At 40.4% G+C, this 23,969-nt stretch overlaps 1 protein-coding gene across 2 annotated transcripts in view; it reads right to left on the bottom strand.

The window, feature by feature from the left end:
• The window catches only part of LOC111869650 (nephrin), a 641,862-nt gene that overhangs the window by 26,600 nt on the left and 591,293 nt on the right, over nucleotides 1–23,969 (bottom strand). For both annotated transcript variants that reach the window (XM_023861318.2, XM_023861328.2), the window contains 3 exons: nucleotides 9,582–9,741; nucleotides 4,377–4,691; nucleotides 3,427–3,723 (listed from right to left, as the gene is read on the bottom strand). In XM_023861318.2, coding sequence (XP_023717086.1) covers nucleotides 3,427–3,723; nucleotides 4,377–4,691; nucleotides 9,582–9,741 — 772 coding nt within the window. The remainder of the gene's footprint in view (nucleotides 1–3,426; nucleotides 3,724–4,376; nucleotides 4,692–9,581; nucleotides 9,742–23,969) is intronic.

Below are 23,969 nucleotides of genomic sequence, written 5' to 3'. Positions count from 1 at the left end.
TTATGTGTAGAACACGCCGTTATCTATGCGGTCCGTGACTTAACAAAGGAAAGTAGGCAACGTTGACAAGGGTACACTAGTCCTCAAACTGCATGTGGTTTTCAGAATGTATTACGTGTATGATTACACAAAAAGTATGCAGAAAATAAGCATAATTCATCCAAAATCATCTAAATCCAAAAGCAGAGGCAGGTGGACAACGACAAACCATACACACGAAGTATAAGAGGCTTGAACTTGGCTACGGCCCAGCCTATGATTGTTCAAGTGACTAACTGCAGTCTCGGAGTGGTAAAACAAGTAAACTACAATCTACTGCACAAGCCCACATTGAGAGATGTCCTGTGTATATCCTCATAAAGGTTATACATTGTTGTAAAGTGATGAAGCGTGCATGGTGTTCATAGAGTGCAAATGTCCTTACCTGGACACTGTGTGAGAGCAGGTACAGTCGTGCGAAATTATGGTAAAACAAACGTGGCGCCCATTCAGACCAATCCCTCATCCGTCGAAGAGGAGACCCAATTTATAAACACATAAACGGCCATGGAACGGACAGAAACTTGATCATGGGTCCCGACGGAACCAGGTACCAAGAGAACAGCAGCAATTTATCTGAGTCGACCTGATAGTTCTTCCCAGAACTTCTTGCTTTATCTTCAGAAATACGGATATTAAGCTATGGTTCGAATATAAGGCTGGACGATGGCTATCTAGGAGCTTTCATAGTTTGGTCCTGTCATTCCAGGAAAATTCCGCTATGGATCATGATCCTTTCTTCCCAAGTCTTTCGCAGTTCATTCAGACCTGCCACTTCTCATCCAACCGGTACAGAAAGCAAAAAATTACTGTATTATCCGTGTAGATATAGTTTACTTGTTATTCGATAAAACTGAATCAATTTCGGAGATTATACATCGTAGGTTACGAAACAACATGGTTCTGAAGCCAAGTAGAAATCTAACAGGAGGTTTAATTTAAATTGTGGGAGAGACTGAGAATGTACTTTTTTTTTTCCTGTGGCGCTACAGCCAAAATTTGGGCCTAGGCCTACCTCCATTAAACTCTCTGTTTCACTTCGGTTTACTAGATCTTACACATTCGGTAGGACTCCTTGGGCGAGTGATCAGCTCGTCGCAAGGCCTCTACCTGTAGACAAACACAGAAAAACGCACACGAACACCCATGCCCTGAGTGGGATTCGAACCAATGATCCCGGCTTCAGAGCGAGCGAAGACAGTGCATGCCTTAGACCGCTCGGCTACCGTGACCGCCGAGAATGTACATGGTAAAAGAAAATATTCTTACACAGTGAAAGGCTACGAAGTTAGAGGCAAATAATAAATTTTCATTAGGTATGTTACCGAAATAGCATCATCCCAGAATTGCCAAAATTTGGTACGGTAAATATATGATAATTATATACAGCCAAAGTTTCGTAATATTAATTTTTAAATTTTATTCTTTGACGTTATATTACCAAATAAAGTGTTGAAATCGGGAAGTTTGTTGTAAAATGTAATTCACCTAATCTCTTGATTCATGTTCATATCTAATAACGATATTGCCGAACCAAGACTGCGTGGCTGAAAACAAAACCCATAAAACTTGAAGTTTCTGTATATTACGCAACTTCGTTTAATATCGTATGTCTTACACCTTGTAGGTTGTATTTTAATATACGTTATGAAGGCTTCTATTTTCTTCAACATGGGAAGGGATAAACCTGAAACATTCTGATACCTAAACAACAGAAATTTGCATTTCCACCATTGAAGACACTGATAGAATAATGAAGCGTCATTTACACGAAATATCTCTTTGTCTATCCATGAATTAAGATCATATGAGCTGTGATCCTTAATTCTGGAACCTGGACGTTTGACACTAACACTATAAAGTACACAATTCTGAGCTAGTTTCATACATCTATTTTCTATGTTGGAGAGAAACGTTAGTTTTGCAGATTGAACCAAACACCACGTACAGAAAATATAAGGAAACCGCCCACATGCCTCTGATAGACCAACCAATCAGTTAACTCAGCTTGGAAATCTCTCCCACCTGAGCTACCATTTTCACAGCAGAAGTCAAATACTAGAGTAATTATAATGTATAAAGAATTTGATGTCAAACTGTGCCAGTAAACCCAAAAGTCTCCTTTCTGCACTCTGATCATACAATTTCAATATTTTTGTTACCTAGCAACGTGACAGGTAGCTTAAGCAAAGTAACACCCAATACTTTTGGGTGTTAGTTCATACAAGACCCACGCGGCGCCACATACCAGAAGACGGAATTCTTCACGATGATGATAAAGTAAAAGAAAAGGTAACCCTGTAACAGGCCGTGGAGGCCGAAAAGATTGTGAGACGTCGAGGCTCCCACATTTTCTTTAGACAATTGGTTCATAGATGGAGGTAAGGTTGTCAGCCTTACGCGCCGGCCGCCCTTTACCCCCAAGAATATTACTGGTACTCATTTTTGTTAGAGGCTGAGTCGACCCCAGGGCCATAGTGCGGCTGGAAGGATTGGGAAAATTGAAAAAATCCACCTCAGCGGGATTCGATCGCGCGACCTTCTGGCTTGTAGCATAGTGCCTCAACCAACTACGCTACCGCGTGACCCTCGGTCACGAAAATAAAACATCATTCGAATTAGTAGCGTTGTGGTAAAACTCTTAGCTTCGTATTCTGGAGGCACTGAATTCGAATTTCTATCCTGATCATGGTTTCTGGCGGTCCGCCTCTGCCCCATCGGTAAAATCGGATATTGTAGATACTCGAGCTTCCGTCCACGCCCTTTATAACAGGTTCACAAAACATTCCAGCACTCGACACATCTCAACGCTGTTAAGGCGCGTCCACATTGCTCGTGCTCGCCAGGCTTGTGCTCGTCGGGAGACTCGTCTGGCTTTTACTTGTGCTCGTAAATCTTCGTCTACACTACTTCAGTTGCTTGCCAGGCTTCGGCGCGTGAGGATCCGTATATTTACTCGTAGTGTGTATGGGCTGTAGTCCTATTTTAATTTATTGGTTATAGTTTTTAAATTAAAAATTAAAAATTTGCTTGTCTCGTGTCTTATCATATCGTCCACATTACTCGTGAGCATAGCGAGTCACACGAGCACGAGTACGAGTAATGTGGACGCGCCTTTAAAAAGTTGTGATAACGCAAGAAAGATTCGGTCCATGAACCAACACACACATTCAACGTTTTCTCTAAACGTGACGTCGATGACAAGCAAAACACTTACTTTCTGTTCTGAGAAGAGCCTAATTCTCACAATATGAACCGGGTATACAGAGTTTTCGTTATATGACGTTACATTGCCGTTGTAAGCCCAGCTATGTTGCCATTTTCAAATCACGTTTGCATCGTCGTTAACTGAAGACTCTGTATACTGGGATATGACGTGGCACTCACCAGTTTGTTTCTCGGCAACTTTGAGTGTGAAGCCCTCGACGACAACAGGGTCGCTCTTGCCCTTGGAATTAGCGGCGTAGACCAACATCTTGAGCACCATGCCTGGTCCCAGCCCACTGACACTAAACACAGGGAACTTGGAGGAAACGTTGGCTTGCAGTTGGCCTGTCTGCATGTCGAACACTTCGAGCAGGAAGTACTGTGGCTGCCCACCATCAAAACCTTCCACACAGTCCACTTCCAGCGACTCTGTTGTCTGGTTGAGCAGAGTGCAGTTGAATGGTGTGTCTGGATGACCTAAGTAAAAACAAGAATGGACATGGTGTAAGCTTTGGTTTGTGATGATTTATGCTTCAGCATTCTGGCTTGTGACGAGGTGTAGTTCTGTAGGTGGTTGCAGGGATTTTGGGGTACTTACTACCCCCACTACAAAGACACCGCTCCTCTCCGAATTGTCGGTAGCTACCCATAAGACTATATGATGTCACATTCCAGGAGACCAAAATCTAAAAGAAGAAAATGCCTGGGTACTACACCCACTTATATTCCGGCTCGAAGTTTGGAGATTAGAAGGAAGAGACTAACAGTAAATTTTTGTTAAAATGTAACTGATATAGTAGATAATACAATAAACACAGGAATTATTTGAAATGTTTCAAATAAGAATTTCTACATGTTCATCATCTCATCTGACGGCAATAATCTCTCTCTTATACATTTATACATATCATATACTGAAGAAATAACTATGTGGCTTTAGTCCGTAAGTGAACTATACCGACCGAGCGACCGCCGCTTGTCGGCGAAGTTAGTGTCAACTTTAGCGGATAGAGGGTGTGGTGTGGTCAGCGTGACGAATCCACACGGCCGTTAATTTCAGTTTTCTAGACCGGAGCCCTTTAAATTTGGGGTTTTGCTATACTCGTAGTCTGTATATGAGGAGCCATTACCTGCTGCAATGATGTGGAAGACACAGGGTTCTTTCTGTTGGCCGGCCGTGTTGCCGGCCCAGCACATGACAGTCCCGTAGTCCATCTCCGTCATGGGAGTGTAGGTAAGCATCGACTGCGAAGTTGTGGACCCTCCCGTAGCGGCGGCTGTTCTGTAGCGAGCCTGCGGCACGTCGATTGTTTCGGCAGTGTTATTGAAGGACCATTTGAAAGTATCGGGCGGGGGGTATGCCTCTACCTCGCATACCACATGGGCGTTCTCATGGCGTGCTACTCCATACACACGCTTCTGATCTGGCCGACAGATCGGCTTGTCTGTGAACAGGGTATCAGGTATTGTAATCACATGTTAAGGTTATTCTAGAAGCTGTTTGAATCTGGATAATAAATTGTATAACTGTCTATAGTCATCATGTGTTACATGCAAAAACTATTTAATGTCAAACGAGGCATAATGCTGAGTTGTCGTCGTTTGTGGTTTATTTTAAGACGCTGTCAGAATCGTGACTATATAGGCGTCGAACAACGAAGCGACTGATGTATAGTGAATTCGAAAAGTTCAGGGGTGGAAGCGGTCCTGATCGAATTGAGGTACTTTCTCTGCATTTGCCTCTAGAAAAACTACTAATTCAGTTAGGGCAGCCGGTGTCCCAGCCGAAATTCGAACCAGCTCCTCCAGATTACGAGTCCAAAGTGTTATATCTATGTTAAACCGACCGGCAAAGGTTACGGTAAATTGGATTGACTTATTGGGACTCAATTTTAATTGATGACGTTACAGGGTTCTTTGAACAGAAAATTGCCTACAACTGTGAAGTTCGCCTGGGGCAACTGAAAAATATATATTTTAATTATTTACTTATTGCTTATTCATATAAATGAATCAGAATGAAAACACTGATAATTTTAACATCATAATAATAACAATAATAATAATAAGAAGAAGAAGAAGAAGAAGAAGAAGAAGAAGAATCATTGAAATTGTACTAACAAAAGTTAACCTAGGTATAAAGAATTTTTTTGATGTTGTAACTTGTGCAAGTAAGAAAATGAAACCCGGAAAAAATAGTTTCCAACTTCAGAATATACAAAAGGGAATTATTTACAAGAGTACGGTCTTCCGAGTTGCAATGCCTTGTAGTTTGGAGACAGCCCCAAATTTCGGAGGAGCACATTGTCACCAACTTAAAGGTTGAAAATTAAGCCAAACAGTAAACCAGCAGAAGCACGCAGCAAGCTGAGTAAAAAATCTGAAGAAGGAAGCGATATGTTACTCCGCAACGCCGGGATCACTCCGAACTGTAAGGCGTTACAACTCAGAGAACCGTACTCTTCATTGACACCCCCTTCAGAACCTCAAATCCAACAGAGGGATCGTTTAGCTCAAATTAAGTAGACTATATATATGTACCCCGAGAAATTTTAATTTTTAAAAATTTGGAAAAAGAAAAAGAACAGAAAACTTTTAAACATTTTAATTTGAATTGAAGTTTTAAAAAAGAGCCAATTTTAGAAATCAAATTGACGCGTATATGTTAACAAAGATTTTATACATACATACATACAACAGGAAAGACTGGTGATTTTAAATTTTAAACTACGGGCAGTGTAGCAGCTACATAAGAATACACACCTGATAATGGCCATTTAGGGCCGAAACATGCAGTGTGGAGGAAGGCAAGAAGAAAGAACTACAGTTAAATTGTTGCACTTAAGACGGAGTTTGTCTCATATATATTGTGCGAGTGTAGCAGGATGCTTAAATATAATAAATATGATATTAAGTAGATTAAACTGAAGTAAATTTAAGTAGATTAATTTAAGAATCGTCGATAGCAACAATCCAGCGTTAGAGGGTTGTAGACTATGCAAATCAGAGGTTAACTTAACTAAATAAATGAATAGAGATAAAAATGAATCATGTTTGTATTTTTTACGTTGTCATCGCAAAGAAATATGATCAATGTAGAACATAACGATTAAGGATCATATATTTGTTAAAATTTTCATCATAGGTATATCTATTTTAATTACAGACATAGAAAATTCAATGGTGCCCCCAATTCTAGGTTCTTATATTATCTCACAGTTCAAACACAAAATTATAAATTTTACTTAACATGGAAGTTGTCTTGCAAACAGGTTCTTGTCTAGATAAACTCATAATTTATGACTATCACGAACTCCATTAAAGTATAATATGTTTACTTTGCAGTTATCAGGCCTCAGTTTCGGAGGCATTACACTGTAACATCTTTGCGAACTTTTCGCCAACTTTCGCGCCACAAAACGTATTAGAATCCAAAAACTTGAAGAGGCATAACTTTTCAACAGAAGCTACCTTGCACCGCACTGTAGCGGTCAGGTTGAGGGCATCGCTCCCTACCCTGTTTCTCTGGTATTATGTATAGTAAATCCTTGGGTTTATAACACATTGATTTAATCTTAGGGCTATGGTGACAGTATTACTCTGTGCTTAAAATCTCTCTCCTACTTCCCATTCTGCCTCGTGTGAACCCACAATTGTAATTCGCAAAGTAATCCAGCCCGGGATTTGAAGTGGAAGCCACTATTCAAAAGCCAGAACTGCACCCTGACTACCAGTTACCAAATGAATGCAGGTTATGCTACACAACTCTTTGCTGATACTGTACTCCCGAAATATGACCTACAAAGTAGGCTTCATATCATAAGCCTTGAATATACCGCGTTAAGATGCACCATAATACTGAAACCGTTGTATATAAACACAAATTATTAATTCTAAAGACGTAAGTATTTACCAGCGTTTATAGTGCTCTGGAAATAATTTCATGTTACTGAGATTTATATTTTCTGATATGGGGGAAAATGGCTGCACATGTATAAAGCAACAAGTGTAAGAAAATTTGAACTGTACCTACATGACTGTCTTGTAGGTTACACATGAATACTTACGCGCCATAGCTCAAGCGGTTAGTCGCTGGCTTCCCATCGTGGCGACCCGGGTTCGATCCCGGGTCTGGTCAAGTGGGATTTGTGGTGGACAAAGTGGCGCTGGGGCAGGTTTTCTCAGAGTACTTCGGTTTTCCCTGCCAATCTTCATTCCACCAATGGCTCCACAATCACCCTCATCTATCATCTGGGGCTGGTATAATAGGCCAGAAGTGGCCGCAGTACAAGGGACTCGGTCCCACCCCACTAGCAATAAAAAAATTACGGAAGGATGCTAGTAAGATTAAAGCAAGTGGGTTAATATAATTAAGAGGATGATATTCTCGTCGGGGTATTCAGCTAATATCTCGAATATAAAATCCGCTGCCAAATTTTAGTATAAAATCTTGTAGGAAACAGACAAATTTGGAGACTAAGTGGAAGGGTTTATTAAAGTGAAACTTTGAGAATATACGATTATATACATATATGTATGAATGTAGATTAAATTCGTCTGGCTCAGAATAGAGTCCAAGTTTAAACTTGCGAGCGTGGTAATATACGGTGGGGATCCAAAAGAGCGTGGAATTTCTTGATCAGCTGAGTGAATATTAAGGTTTTCAATAAGGACCTCATTCAATGGAGTTACTAAAGTAATATTAACTTTTATTGAAGTCAGTATAGAACACGAGTGCTAATTTTATTAGGTGTTGAAGAAATAAATTTCATCAGCCTATAATTTTCTTCCGACGTATGTGACATCTGAAAGGATTTCATAGAAACAAATTTTATCAAAATAGCATTCTGACAGGAAAATTTGCTTTTGATAAGACGAATATCTGGTAAGATTTATGAGACATGACAAGATGTTTTCATATACGTATGCTTCTGTCGTTTTTTCAAATACGACGGCGTAATTATTTTCTTCCAAGAATATAGTTTTTCCCCAAAGTTGGAACTACCCATCTGATTCAGATAAATTCCTTAGGCAAAATTTTATTTTCTACGACATGGCATCTGGAAAGTTTCGAAATGTGGTGTTGGAGAAGGATGGAGAAGATCAGTTGGACCGATTATGTGAGAAATGAAGAAGTGTTAATTAGAGTCAGTGAGCAGAGGAATATCCTACACGAAATAAGAAAACGGAAGGCTAATTGGATTGGTCATGTTTTACGCAGAAACTGCCTTCTAAAAGAAGTTATCGAAGGAAAGATAGAGGGGCGGATAGAAGTGACAAGAAGACGAGGAAGAACACGTAAGAAGATGCTGGATAACCTTGGGGACAGAAGAGGATACTGTCAATTGAAGGAGAAAGCTCTAGATCGCATTAAATGGAGGAATTGTTTTGGAAGAGACTGTGGACCTGTCGTCTTGACAGATAACTGATGATGATGATGATGGCATTCATTAAATTTACACTTGGCAACACGGGAAGAGTGGCGTAATGGAAAAGAGTCTGCATATAACTCCATGAAGTACGTCACTATAAATTAATATGTTTTCCCTGGATTTATATATTTTAAACGCCAAGACATTCAAAGTTGCGATTACTTTATTAGTGAGGATAAAACACCGCATTTTAAGTATTCATTTTGATCTTTAATCCCAATTAAACCATATTTGAATCAAATGTGTTTTTAGTATTCTTTATCACATTACAAAAACCACAATGACATTCTCGAAATATGCCCACGAATATATGTTTGTATCTAACTAAAGTACTGTAAAGGTTGAATTCGTTGTGCACATAATTTACAAAATTAACAGTATCGTAAGAGTTTGTGACGACGGTAAATTAACACAATTATTGCGTTTTTGGACATTATTCATCGACCTGTTCTTTATTTAAAACAAAATATTTCGGAGATAGGGACTAGGGACACACACATACACACAGGGGCAGGAAGATGAATTCTTAAAGCCTACTTCTATATTTTTCAAAATAAGGGAAACAGGCAAAAACAGGACGATGTATAATGTGCAGAACAAAGTAACTATATTAACAACATATTACTGACTTTTGATCGATTTATTGTAGAATATAAATTAACCCTTTAGCTGATATTTCAAATTAAGTAACCTACTTCTATTTTCTATAACAAGATCTTGAAACACTTTTGTTTCATTCAATTTTTTTTATTTAATATAAGAAGATAAATACCTCCTACATCGATCTCAGGGAGCCATTACTGATAGTCAGGTTAACATTTACAAAGTACATACCATTAAACAGTCTAAGCAGCAAAGCACTGACAATTTTTGCCCCTGAATGTGATGCACCAGTGTACTCACACATTACACGGAGTTCCACAGTGTTGCTCTCTCCGTCGCCTTCCACGTTAGATGCGATGCAGGTGTAATTCCCCGCTTGCTGGCGTCGCACTCCTTGTAGGGCTAGAGCCTGGTTGCTCATAATTACTCCACCCTTCTGGTTAGGCTGGACCGTCTGACTCTGAAATATCAACGAATTCATGGGGTTAAATAGCACATAGCAAACTCTCGAATTTTGGCTTTACCACGTACGACGATGTTAGACACTACATCATGAACTCGCTAGGTCCCAGTTCGACTTCAATGTTTTACTGGGAACTACTGCATTAGAAGTCCTTGTCGGAATTGGGTTGTTACTCGGTTAGTTTACAATGGTGTATCTTCCACTTGCTGCGGTTTCAGTTAATATAACGTGAAAATATAATGACAGAGTTTATAAATCTGAGGACAATACAGATTATCCGAGGATGCTGCATTATTCCCATTCATAGTATGTTCCATTCATGAACTGCAGACACTATATATTAGCACCGAAAAGGCGGGATTACTGTATGTAAAACTGGAAAGCATGTGGGATGGTACTGATTGTAAATCATTTAAATGTTTGTTCATAACATTCTTCTTAACAAAATATTGCGGGGACATGTGTGAGAAAGACCAATCTCCTGGATATAGAACTCCAACTACTGAACTGATTCTTTTCAAGTTGGTCTTTGGATCGAACTACAGAGCAGTACACACCCTACACATGGTTATTGCAGCTATATAATATGACTTACAAGTGAGCATATTTGTGGTTTCTGGTGAAAGCTGACAAAACAAGAAATATGGATTTTTATGGAGACTGAATCGAGCACGGGGATATCGTGGGCAGAGTAAATACTCTGGACCCAAGGACATAACATTAGTAAAGAAAAGATTGTGCACAACCAGGAATAATTGTGGCCCGCGGGAAATATATCGTGTACCAGGTTTGTCAATTACTACGTCTGAAAAACCAGTCAGATAATCTCTGTGGCTACCAGGCCCCGTAGAAATTGGTTTCCCTCCTCCGGAACCAATGACGATCATAGCTTCAATGTCGCTGTTTTTCTGTGCTTAATGTCTGTATCAAAACTTCTTTCGCATGCATATTGATAAAACTCTTAAACTGGTATATGTGTGGTGACGTTAGCCTGTAAATAAAAGACAATCCATAACTTAGTGATTAAATAATTAAATAATAAATATATTGGGGAGGGACTTGAATCTCACGGATTTGATCGACGATCAAAATCTTAAAATATCTTGTGAGTCTCAAAATGAAAGATTTTGTGCAACAGTGGTATATTTGACGTATGAAGTAAATATATTTTGATAATACCTTGATATTAAAACAAGAAAAACTTGTAGCTTTCAGAGGGGCGGATGTGGTTGTATGTATGGAAACTTGTTGTTTATTAGGTGATTCATTCATATATCTTAATTATGTATGACGCTTTACCTTACATTCATTTTGGAGAAATAATAGTATGTGATAAATTATTTAAATGTCTTAATATTTAAATTGATTTGTTCATAAAAATACCTCATGTGATATTACAATTCTTTATTGCACTCCATCGTACCACAACAACATAACGGTCAAGGTTAATATTACCTTGGCTACATGTTTCGGCTTTTAAATCTATCATCAAGCAAAACACGTGATTACTACATTCACACGCTATTGAGCTGCAATTTCATTGTGATAGTAAAGCTGCATACTTGATAACTGTTACGTTATAAAATACAAGGTATAAAAAATACAATGAATTCTAAACTTATTATAAAACGAAAATTATATAATATGGTTAAAAACTCTTCATGTGATATTGCATATCTTGAAATCAGTTGTTGCAATCTTGTTGTTATATTCCCGCGGACATAACGGTATATTCATGACTTCTATACATAAAGTAAACTTGACAATTCTTTGGCCGGTGCCTCATTTTACAATGTATTTTGTCAGCTCTGGTGGGAATACAGATTGCAACTTTACTATGACAATGAAATTGCAATTCAATAGTGTGTGAATATAGTAATCATGTGTTTTGCCTGATGATGGCTTTAAAAGCCGAAACATGTAGCTAAGGTAATTTTAACCTTGACCGTTATATTATGTTACGACGGACACTAATAAGCAGTATATAATAACACATCAGGATGTACGAAATGAAAATTATATGATATTAATTTATAACGTATAAGTGCTATTATTATTTATCGAAATTCAGAAAACGAGTTAAGGTTTATAACGTTTTATACACATAATATATTAATAAATTTAAGCGGCGCTAAATGCTAGTCAGGCACAAGAGAAATCTGTGATTACATTTTAGCAAGATATTTCATATAAAAATCGGTGCACATATGTGCATATACGAACACGTATAGTGAGCCTAATAAATGTGTTGATTTATTTGTGTGAAAAACATAAAAGTATATAATGATTTGGCACTGGGTGTCCCAATCCTACATTCTCTGGTTTTACTGTAAATTAATCCTTTTTCATAGAAGCCACACAGAAAGCAATCCGGTTTTGTCTCCACGATACCTGACAGAAGAAAACAAAAACAGTAAACCGAAACCTAAGAAAACTGGCAAACTGTTAATAGTAAATTTAACCTTGTTCAGTCAGAGTTGTGATAATTCCAGCTCCTAGAATAATGTTAAGGGAAGCTTTGTTAAACTCCTGCAGGAGACTCACTCTCTACTGTTCCCTATTCACAACAGAACAATGTGATGCTCCAGCGAACAGAAATCCCACACCAAGCGGAGAGTTTGAACTTGCACAAACTGAATTAACTCTTAGATACAGGCTTGCACAGTAACAGAAACAATATTCTGACACAAAGCCCATCTGAACCTACACTTCCTTCATTTCAACTGTTTTTAGTTATTTTTGAAAGAATCACTCTGTTGAAGAAAGCAGTTTTCTGAGATGTGGTGCCGTGTATTGTGCTAACCGACGTTTCGGAGGAACGTAGAGACTCCACCTTAGGGGTAGGAGAAAAAGAAGAAATCAGCTAGCGAACCAGGTTGAGCACGTGCTAACAGACTGTTCTGTCTGGAATTGTAACTCGGTGACTTTTTTACTATTTATTATTATTATTATTATTATTATTATTATTAGAGGGGGTGGGTTTCCCCATGCACTTAGACCAGTTATTGGACCATTGTGCATCCCCCTTTAATTTCTACTGTCGCCATATCTTACCGGTACTGGTGCGTGCTATCATCCCCGTTCAGCCAACGAGGTCGGCCCTCGGTACCTGATATTTCCCCCCTCTACCAGAGGCATTGGAAATTACTTGGGCGGGAAACTTGTTACCTAATTTTACTCAGAGGTCTCCTAGAGATATGAGGATTTTTACGTGCCGTAAATCTACGACACGGGACCCACGGCTTAAAATCCCTTCGGGAGGACTTGTTCCCTGAACTCGGTGACTTACTATTAGCCAAGTCAAATCTGAATGTTCGGATTTAGGCTAAGGACAGGAATAATATTTATTTCGGGATTTATAAATATAAATGATTCCCTAACTGAATGTATTCAGCTGTCATGATGAAGAGGAGAAGCGTGTACTTTGAAACGATATTCTAATAATTCGCTTACTTTTTAATCAGATAGATGCCGGATCAGAGATGGAGCTCCAAATTTAAACACCGAGGTTGTGATAGCGTGCTGCCTGATCATGGCTATAGCACACCTCAGGAGGAGTGAGTGTGTGAAGTAAAGGTGGAATGATGACTGGTAAAAAAAAGGCGAAGTAAATTATAGAAAAGTGGACTCCAGCGCCAGTTCGTACAGCGTGAATTTCAATCTGTACTAAACAGACTTAACCGTAATTGTAAAGGTTTAACTACAACAAACAGGCCTACATCTGATGATTGTAATTTTCCATAAAATATGCCTAATGGCTTAAATTAAATTATGAATCTTAATAATTAATTGTACTCTTCTCCAAGTATAATTAGAATGGTCAAGTCAAGGAGGATGAGGTGGGCAGGTCACGTAGCACGAACAGGGGAGACGAGGAACGCATATAGGATATTGGTGGGAAAACGAGAAGGAAAGAGACCACAGGGAAGACCAAGGCGTAGGTGGGTGGACAATATTAAAATGGATCTTAGAGAGATAGGATGGGATGGTATGGATTGGATAGATCAGGCAAAGGATAGGGACCAGTGGAGGGCTCTTGTGAACATGGTAAAGAACCTTCGGGTTCCATAAAATACTGGGAAATTCTTGAGTAGCTGCAGAATTGGCGGCTCCTCCAGAAGGGCTCAGCTCCATAAGTAAGTAAGTAATAATTAATCTTATATTAATATGACCTATTGCAAACGCAATTTATAACTCGTAAATAAAATGACACACTAGGATGCGTAGTGGATATTTTCTCCCGAGGAGAATCCTTAGTCACAAGCATATGAATGGCAGACCAAAAAAAAAATATGGACTTAAAGGGAACATTTTATGAAGGGGATCTGTAAAGGCCAATTCACTACCTTAAAGGATGACGTGTTATTTATGTGTGACAAAACAAAACTGTTTATTCTCACAAAAAACATCACAAGGGATATAACCGTAATTTTAAAATATGATTCAGCTGTCCTTAAGTTCAGAAACGCAGTACGCGATGTGATTACATAGACAACGGGACCAAAATCGGCTTCTAATTAATAACTTCCGAAAGTATGGACAACAATATGCACAACATTCTTCGAAGTCCACATTCAAATTAAAATCCTTAAAATAATGACGGTGTATTTTATACAGATTTGTTACCATTCTGGTTTAAGTGAGGTTATATAAATATTGGTCATTAATATGGGGTTATACGATCGAAGCAGCCGATCACAGTGGCCGTGCGGTCTAAAGAATGAACCGTCTTCGTTCACTCCAACACTGGGGTCGTTGGTTCAAATCCCACTCCAGGCATGAATGTCTGTGTGCGTTTATTCTGTGTCTGTGTTGTCCTGTGTGCAGGTAGCGGCCTTGCGATGGGCTGATCCCCCGTCGAAGGAGTCCTACCGACTGTGTGTAGGATTAAGAAACTTAACACGCGTCCAAGGTCCAAAGGGCTGTAGAGCCATTAAGAAAATAATGAGATCCAAGCTTCTTGGGCATTTCCAGTTCAAGGTACACAATTATTCTTTTCATATCATTTGACTCCATGTAACCTCAAAAACTGTCAGCGTGTTATTATGCAGCTTTACAAAGATGCAGACAGCATAACAGCATACTTAGGATAACAAGTCTAACCCCTTTAATCATTTTATTTCATAGTTTCAATAAAATCACTGACGTACGTATATTTTAAAATTATTTTCGCCAAGAGCATATTTATGGTGTAATAATGCAATTTATCAAGCCACGTTCAGAAAGGAACAATGAAAAACTGTCAATAACATGCATCAATTTACACAATGAAAAACGCCTGTGACTGATGGGAACTTCTTGTCGAAATAATCCATAGGATATGCTACAAAACGTCACGTGAGTTCAGAGACGGCTGGTTGAAAATTACGTGTTTTACTGTATTGTTTCCTCTCACAGTAAAAGATAAAATTATTCCTGTGCTTAACTAATTAAGCACTACGCTACGAAGGCATATATATATATTTTTTTTGGCACTACAGCTCCAGTGGGCCTAGGCCTACCTCTATGAACTTCTACGTTCATTTCGGTTTTCCTAGATCTTACACATTCGGTAGGACTCCTTCGGCGGGTGATCAGCTCGTCACAGGGCCTCTACCTGTACACACACACAGAAACTAAACATCTATGCCCTGAGTGGGATTCGAACCCACGATTCTGGTTTCCAAGCGAGCGAAGACAGTACATGCCTTAGACCGCTCGGCTACCGGGACCGGCGAAGTCATACATTAGTACAAATAAAATTGCATTAATTGCAAACACAAGCAACAATTCGATTAATAATGAATATTGTTAAATTTGACGCCAAACTGTGCTGATTTGAGTTTTTTTTTATTGCGTGCAACTTTATTTTGGTCACACCTATTAACTGTAAAAATGTACAATATTATGTATACAAAGACAATGCTCAATTGATATAAATAAATGCAACAAGGAGATGATCAGTCTCTAAGAAATATGTGATACGGTCTTGTTTTCAAACAAGTATGGACTTCTATAGGATTTGGCGGCCTAAAGCAGAGTATCAGATAACAGCTACTTCACGTGCGCTTTTACGGGGTTTTTCTTTTTTTGCGCAGCTCCCATTACATCTCGGCAAAGAATCACCAAAGGCGAAATGTCAGCAACGTGCCATGGGCTTGTGATGGCAACACAAAATTAGCGCAGCCATATTACTGGCGTTAAAGGAATGCCTAGATGTGATGATGAGGCAAAACAGTAATTCTGTCCTTATCTTTGTGTAAGTCAGATAGAGATAGAAGATGACTAATTTTTTACCATTAGTATACCTCCCATTTTATTATTACCCCTATTCCACTAATTAAGAGCCAAGGGAAATTTATCACTCGGAAGAGCCAGTGGTCCCTTTGCATTGCTTCAGCTCATCCTTGTGGTGCCCCTCCGGCGGTATAACGGAGACTATGCAGTTATGCAGAAAGCATAGCTGTGTTGCGGGTCACCTACAACTTGTTAGTCAGGTATTCCCGGTACAGCCATTCCTCAGAGTTTGTGAACAATTTTATAAAGACAAGTTACGTGCCAGCCGATCACAGTCAATGGCTGTCTAAGGCATGAAATGTCTTCGCTCGCTCGAACGCTGGGATCGTGGATTCGAATCCCACTCATGGAATCGATATCCGTGTGCGTTTATTACGTTTTTGTGTTGTTCTTAGTGTAGGTAGCGGCCTTGCGACGGGCTGATCCCGCGTCCAAGGAATTCTGACAACTGTGTATAGAATTTAGAAACTGAAAAAGCGGCCAAGGGTTGTAGAGCCATAGATAGTTAGGTGACAAGAGTACTATTTGAAATCGATTATTGTGCGGTGTAGTGGTATTACTGCTCACGCTTGAAGATTCTTGCCTTGAATGCTCTTTATGATTCGGCTGCATTACCGACAGTTTTAAGGAGTATTACACATTATTTCGAGAATTCTGCAAAATTTGCAACAGACCGCAATCATCTCTATATAACTACCCATCTAACCAACCTAACCTAGCTACAGTCACACTCTACGGGTATTTTAGAAGCTATTTCGAGTGTGTTTAGTATCACAGTGTCGAATTCGATTGGAACACTCATCATGTTATGTAAACATCTGAAAGTAAACAATGTTGCCTCTTTGATGGTATTATTCCAGGGCAGTTTGGGCAGACTGAGGAAAACTACTAAAATCCTCATGTCAGTGTAACTGGCAGATTGGCAGAGATTCGAAATAGATACCTCAAGAATATAGGTTCAGGGCATTACCACTGTTCAGTCCCCGCTCAGGTAAAACGTAAACAGGCCGTGAAGACCCATAAGGCTGTGAGACGTTGAGGCTCCCACATTTTCTTTAGCCAATCCGCTCATAGATGGCGGTAAGGTTTCAGCTTTACACGACGGCCGCCCTTTATCCTCAGGAAGATTCCTGTTACTCATTTCTGTTACAGGCTGAGTCGACCCCAGGGTCATAGTGCGGCTGGAAGGATTAGGTTAACTGACGAAATCCACATAGGCCACGCTGCAATATTTAAATATACTATGTAAGCGACACAACATTTTTTTTCCTTGGCACTTCAGCCCCAGTGGGCCTAGGCCTACCTCCATGAACTCCGTTCACTTCAGTTTTTCTAGATCTTACACATACGGTAGGACTTCTTGAGCGAGTGATCAGCTCGTCGCAAGGCCTCTACCTGTAGACAAACACAGAAAAACGCACACAAACATCCATGCCCTCAGTGAGATTCGAACTCACTATCCCGGCTTCCGAGCGAGCGAAGACAGTGCATGCCTTAGACCGCTCGGCTACCGTGACCGGCAACCGACACAACATACTCTTCTGGAATTACGACTTCCAAAAAATCTTATAATTCTGCGTGGAAATATTAATAAGGAATAAGATGTTATAAGAAGAGACGAAAGAATAGGTAAAATGAGTATGAAACAAAAGCAACAGAAAAGAAACGAAAGGTGTGTGATTCCAAAGAGTTTGAAGAATCTATTAAATGCTGAGATCTCTAAAAAGAACAAGAGAGGGAGGGAGGTTTATTTCGAAGGAAAATGCTGGCAAGACGGCTCACGTGTTAAACAACAAAAGTCATATGTTGCGAGTTACAGAATATGATTAAAAAACACTTCGGCTGAAGGTCCAAGACCAATACCTAAATATTTCTCAGAAAAAAGAATATACAAATTTTGTGAAGAATTTTTGTTCATGTTCTCAACATACAATTCCAATGAACAGGTTAGAAAGGGGATCTTACGAGTCCTAGGACAACAGATTACACCTGGTACATAATTATACACAAAATTGGATGCTGTTGGAAGGATCACAGACGCGAATATAAAGTTACGCAGATTCAGCCAAGAGATATTATTTTAATAAATGATGGTTTTGCGAGAAGATACAAGCGGATGCCAGAGTTTCATCAAAACCGCTGTCATGGCATAGCGGTGTGGAGACATTTGTAACTCAACATACATTCAACTTCATTTCAAAATTTTACAACTGCTGTACGTATGTCTCTGTTTTTCCAATATTTTTTTCTTTATATCCTATTCAATTTGAAACCTTCTTTTACTGAATATCTGATCCTTCTTAAGTATATTTGTTTTTAACGCTATTCTTTATCGTTATAAACAAATTCGGCAGAAGAGGAAGGAATTGGAACATAGGTAAACGTGGAAGATACGTCGCTTGCATGATCTGATACTGAAGCTTACAACTTGCTGCCTAGTGACAGCACAGATCCAAAGGAGAGGTAAGGTGCTCTGGTTTAGTCACAGGCACAGTAAGATGCCAGGCATTTCTCCCTTTGATCATGTCTCAGAATCTACCGTTCTGTAAAAGAGACGCTAGTGCGTTAAGCTTTACCGGAATTCTTCTTTGATCACTTTGTGGACATCCGGTAGGTGATGACAACCTACGATGATACGAACGCAGTAATGGGTAAAACTTGCCAGTTCTTGTAGACGTTTCTTTGTCAGTCAGTATGAACGCTATTTTCTGGGATGACACCTCGTGTAGTACAGTTCAAGTTCGCAGAAGTTTCGGAAGGATGTACTGCATCCATCTTCAGGGTTGCTGCTTTTTGCCATGCTGAGCTTACGTCTTCAACTTAAAGCTGGAGGCACGGTGTTCCTCCGAAAGCTCAGAAAACTTCTATCGGATTATACGTCACCATGTCCCCAAAGACAATACATTTCATTGCGACTAAAATTATAAAGCGCTGCACAATAATGGATAGCATAATAGAGAAAGAGTTAAACATGCATGCGTCATGATAGCTGAATGTCGGAACAGTGGAATAAGAAGAGGTTGTCGTTGCTATGAAACGGCGCAGTAAATGTGTTTCCGCTGTAATATATAAACATGCAACAATAAATTAAGATGAGGCACCATTTCCAAGCACATAAAGGATTCTGGAACAAACAGAACTATGGTCATGGATCCCGACGGCGCCCGAAAACCAGGAATGATTGTGCTGGCGAGGACCAGAGGCAATTTACTGAACTGGACGGTGAGTCAGTTAGTCAGTCTTGCACAGAGTAGTGAGTTGTAAGTGAACAGTGTCAGTTTATGGTTGGCTGTGAGAAATCGCTATTGTTATTAGACGCTACTTAGTGACGACATGAAAACAGACGACTTTCTGTGTACTCTAGTCGTAGTGATTTATAAAGGATTTAATTTAGTGAAAATATTGTGATCATTTGCAGTTATAAGTTATAAGCGTTAAATAAATACAACTATCAATACAAACACAGTGTCGCATACTGCATACGTCATGTATGGAGGCGAGTTACGCGACCTCCGCCGCAACCCTGCGAGTAGTAGAAAGGACGAAAAGGCTACCCGGTATAACTGTGCCACCCTGTCACTGGGAGACATTAATACAAGGACCTGGTCCTCCAGGTTGGGGGTTGGACACAAAGCTGACGACTTTGCGCTGAAAAATAATTCACTTACTTATGGAGCTGAGCCCTTCTTGAGAAGTAGCCAAATATGCAGCTATTCAAGAATTTCCCATCAGTTAATGGAACACGAAGGTTTATTATCGTGTTCACAAGAGCCCTCCACTGGTCCCTATCCTGAGCCAGATCAATCCAATCCATATCATCCCATCCTAAGATCTATTTTAATATTGTCCACCCACCTACGCCTTGGTCTTCCCAGTGGTCTCTTTCCTTCTGCCTTTCCCACCAATATCCTATATGCATTCCTCTTCTCCCCATCCGTGCTACATGCTCTGCCCACCTCATCCTCTTTGACTTGATCATTCTAATTACACTCTGAGAAGAGTACAAGTTATGAAGCTCATCATTATGCAGTTTTCTCCAACCTCCTGTCACTTCATCCCTCTTCGGTCCAAATATTCTCCTCAACACCCTGTTCTCAAACACCCTCAGTCTATGTTCCTTCCTTAAAGTTACAAAGTTTAACACCCGTACAGACTGAAAAAAATATACTGTTGCGAAATCCAAAAAGTGAAAACCCGATATTATAATTCATGGCGGAATAGACAAGTCTGGCAGACACTTCTATGGAGGGCTAGGGCTCAAAATTGTTGTTTGCCAATGCTGCTGCTACTGAAATGTATGGTATTCAGGAATGGTGGCACCTATCCCCAATCAGCTAACAGATTTCACAACCCCCCCCCCTTTCTATGGGAGAACACCAATTTAGAGACTCGAGTTACAGCCTGAAATATTAAGCCAGATAATTCCGCCGACATGTTTGTGAACCTGTTCAGCAAAGTTATCGTGGTCAGTAATTGGTTTTATTCACACTGAAATATCAGTTGCTGCAACGTATATATAAAGTAAATAGAGTCCACCCAGTTCAAAGTTGTAAGTCGCCCTCATGGATTTCTACGGACGTGCGAACTTATTTCTTTATGTACTGTTAAATACACACTCGGTATACTGACGGCTCGTAATGTAACCTGAAACACTATTAGATTTCCTACTTTAGAGACAAGCGGTTTCCTTTAGTTATGGAAATTTCCATTTTGCTTCAAAGGTCTACAGTTGGGTCGTCTTGTAAGCCCGGGGGTGAATTTAACTACGTTGTTCAAACTTCCGGTTTGTTGGGAAAGCCCAGTAGGTCTGCCCAGAATGAAGACTGGAACGGCTGATTCTTGATAACCATTCTGGAGTTTAATTTGGGTTCGTTCGATTATTAAGCTTAAATATTAAATAATTTTGATGGTAAACAAAGTTTTATAATCACTTGCACAGTAAAGCCCTTGGTGCTCAGTTGTTTCGAGTTTGAGTAATTAACAGTTTCCTTCGGCCGGTCACGGTAGCCGAGCGGTCTAAGGCATGTACTGTCTTCGCTCGCTTCGCTTGGAAACCGGGATCGTGTGTTCGAATCCCACTCAGGACATGGATGTTTAGTTCGTGTGTGTGCGTTTTTCTGTGTTTGTGTACAGGTAGAGGCCTTGCGACGAGCTCATCACCCGCCCAAGGAGACCTACCGAACGTGTAAGATCTAGAAAAACCGAAGTGAACGGAGAAGTTCATGAAGGTAGGCCTAGGCCCACTGGGGCTGTAGTGCCAAAGAAAAAAAAATAGTTTCCATCGCTGGAAACACTTATCACACACTACATGCTCAGTTCATACAACTAAACAGTGAAATATGGGCAAAACTTTGTGAAATCCACTTCGGCCTCGGTCTTTGTATAAGCCCGGATAGCTCAGTCGGTATAGAAACTGGCTACGGGCTGGACCACTAAGGGGTCGGAGTTCGAGTTCCGGTGTGGTAAAGAATTCTCTCTTCTCCACACCGTCCAGACCGGCTCTAGGGTTCACCCGGCCTCCTCTCCAATGGGTAACGAGGGCTCTTTCCCTGGGGGAAATCGGCCGGAGCGTGAAGCCTCCAACTAGTGCCCAGGTCAAGAAAACGGGGGTCTATACATCCACTCCCCCATACGCCTTCATGGCCTAATGCTTAATACGTAGTTAGACACAGGGATAAATTTACATTTTTACTGCGGCCTCTGTAAAAAAATGTCATTATATCTGAAGTGATTATATGAGATTTCAGGTTCTCACAGCGGTGAGTACACTGATAAAGATGTTTTGGAATGTAACGCCGTGTAGTTTGTTATTAACACTATCACATAGGGATACATTTCGGAAGAACGTGGCCTTAAATAGGCGGCTGTGTTAAAGAAGCGCGTCTTATAGGTCAATCGAGCAATTAAAAGTAACTACACTTTGCATTGTACAGAATATGAACGAGTGGACTGTGAAGAAAAGCCTACGGCGTACACTTCAGAGGCCGCTCCAGTACAGGAAATTATGAACTACACGCCAACGTCCATTCTCAAGTACATTTGCGTTGACCTCAAATAATTTTCGTAAATAATTTTTTTTCCTTGGCAATACAGCCCCAGTGGGCCTAGGCCTACCTCCATGAATTTCTCGGTTCACTTCGGTTTTTCTAGATCTTACACATTCGGTAGGACTCCTTGGGCTGGTGATCAGCTCGTCGCAAGGCCTCTACCTGTATACAAACACAGAAAAACGCAAACACACAAACTAAACATTCATGCCCTGAGTGGGATTCGAACCCACGATCCCGGTTTCCAAGCGAGCGAAGACAGTACATGCCTTAGACCGCTCGGCTACTGTGACCGGCAATTTTCGTATATAGAATGATAAATTAAAAATGTATTTAAGCAATTATGTAAAATAATATTTTAATTAGCCAGCGGTACATTTACTCATATATAGCTGAGGACTTAACATTTCGGGCGGGGTTAATTGTTATAGCATGGATATAGCACGCAACATATCCGTTGGGCTCTCGGCCCACACAAGCAGCAAGCCAAACCACCTGGAGAGAATCTCATGGCCCTGGCCTTCCTGTCCTTTGTTCATTACACTTTCAACCGTATCAGCAGGACGCTATCTATACATAGCATCAAAGCGATATGTCTTCCAGCAAGAAAAGTAGGCAGCTTCCTCTGCCTCATGAAAGACGACCTCGGACTGAAAGCATCGAGTGTATACGGCATCAGTTGTGAGTGAGGGAAGGTGTACATTGGAGAGACCGGTCATTTCAACGATACCACGTTAAATAAACACTACCGACATTTTTGACTGTATCAATCGGAAAAGTTGGCCGTGCTGAAACACAAAACTGACCCGGGGCCTCCTTATGCTGCTGAACATCCCTTTAAGATATCGAGACGAAAGGACCGGATAATATGAGAAGCGAAAGAGATGTAGCTCAATGCCAAACAACATCAACACAGAGAAAGAGTTGTTCCTGGGCATGTCATGGTAGCCTCTCACCCGCCCCCTTTACGAAAGGGTGCTCTTCACCAAGAATCCAAATTAATTCTTACGAAACGACACTATTATACCCGGGCCCTGGGTGGGGGGAAAGAAAACTACTTCCTCCTTCTGCACTTTCATCCGCTTGGGTCCGGGAAAGGACCGTCATTTTTCCGGTTATCTGTTCAGAATTTGCTCTTCTTACAGGAACTTAACGGGGAGTCGGGATAGCTAATGGCTACAGGCTGGAGATCAGTGGTAGGAGTTCGAGTCCGGGTAAGGTCAAGAATTTCCTCTTCTCCATGTTTTCCAGACCGGTTCTTGGGCCCACCCAGGCTCCTATCTAAAGGGTACCTGGAACTCTTTCCTTGGGAGTAAAGCGGACGGAGCGTGAAGTTGACTATTTACCTCCAACTAGTGTCGTGGTCAAGAAACCGTGATCTATACATCCACTTCCCATACGCCTTCATGGCGTGGTGCTTAAATAGTTAAGCACAGGTACAACTTCACCTTTATGTTTACAGAAACTTAACGACGGCCCTGAAAAGGATCATTTAGGGCTATTTTCTCCATTCTATATACAATACCACTTTCTTCCTTAAATTATCAGTGGGCGTCTGGTAAAGTCCTTTCTTCCTCATTGTTTCACTTCCCAGCTGTAATGATAAATCAGTGGGCCTCTTACAAGGACTATTTCTGTCCATTTCTTACCATTTGCCCTCATCGGACTGCTTTCCCTACCTTCTCCTTGGGTTCCATGACAACTTTCCTTGGAACTAGTCCATGTAACCGATCTTTTTCATAAACGGAAGTCAAGATGTTTTGAGGATGAATGGCACACAGATTACTTATTAACTTTCGCAATATGGTGGCAAGCACGCCACTCTTCCGGGGCGCAACTGACTCAGAGAACTGAAAACCCTAAAGAGGCGTTTGTTACCGAACCATCAGAAGGCAAGGTCAA

The sequence above is a fragment of the Cryptotermes secundus genome, unplaced genomic scaffold, assembly GCF_002891405.2.
Source record: "Cryptotermes secundus unplaced genomic scaffold, Csec_1.0 scaffold769, whole genome shotgun sequence".
NCBI lineage: Eukaryota > Metazoa > Arthropoda > Insecta > Blattodea > Kalotermitidae > Cryptotermes > Cryptotermes secundus.
This window is presented reverse-complemented; position numbering and strand designations above follow the sequence as displayed.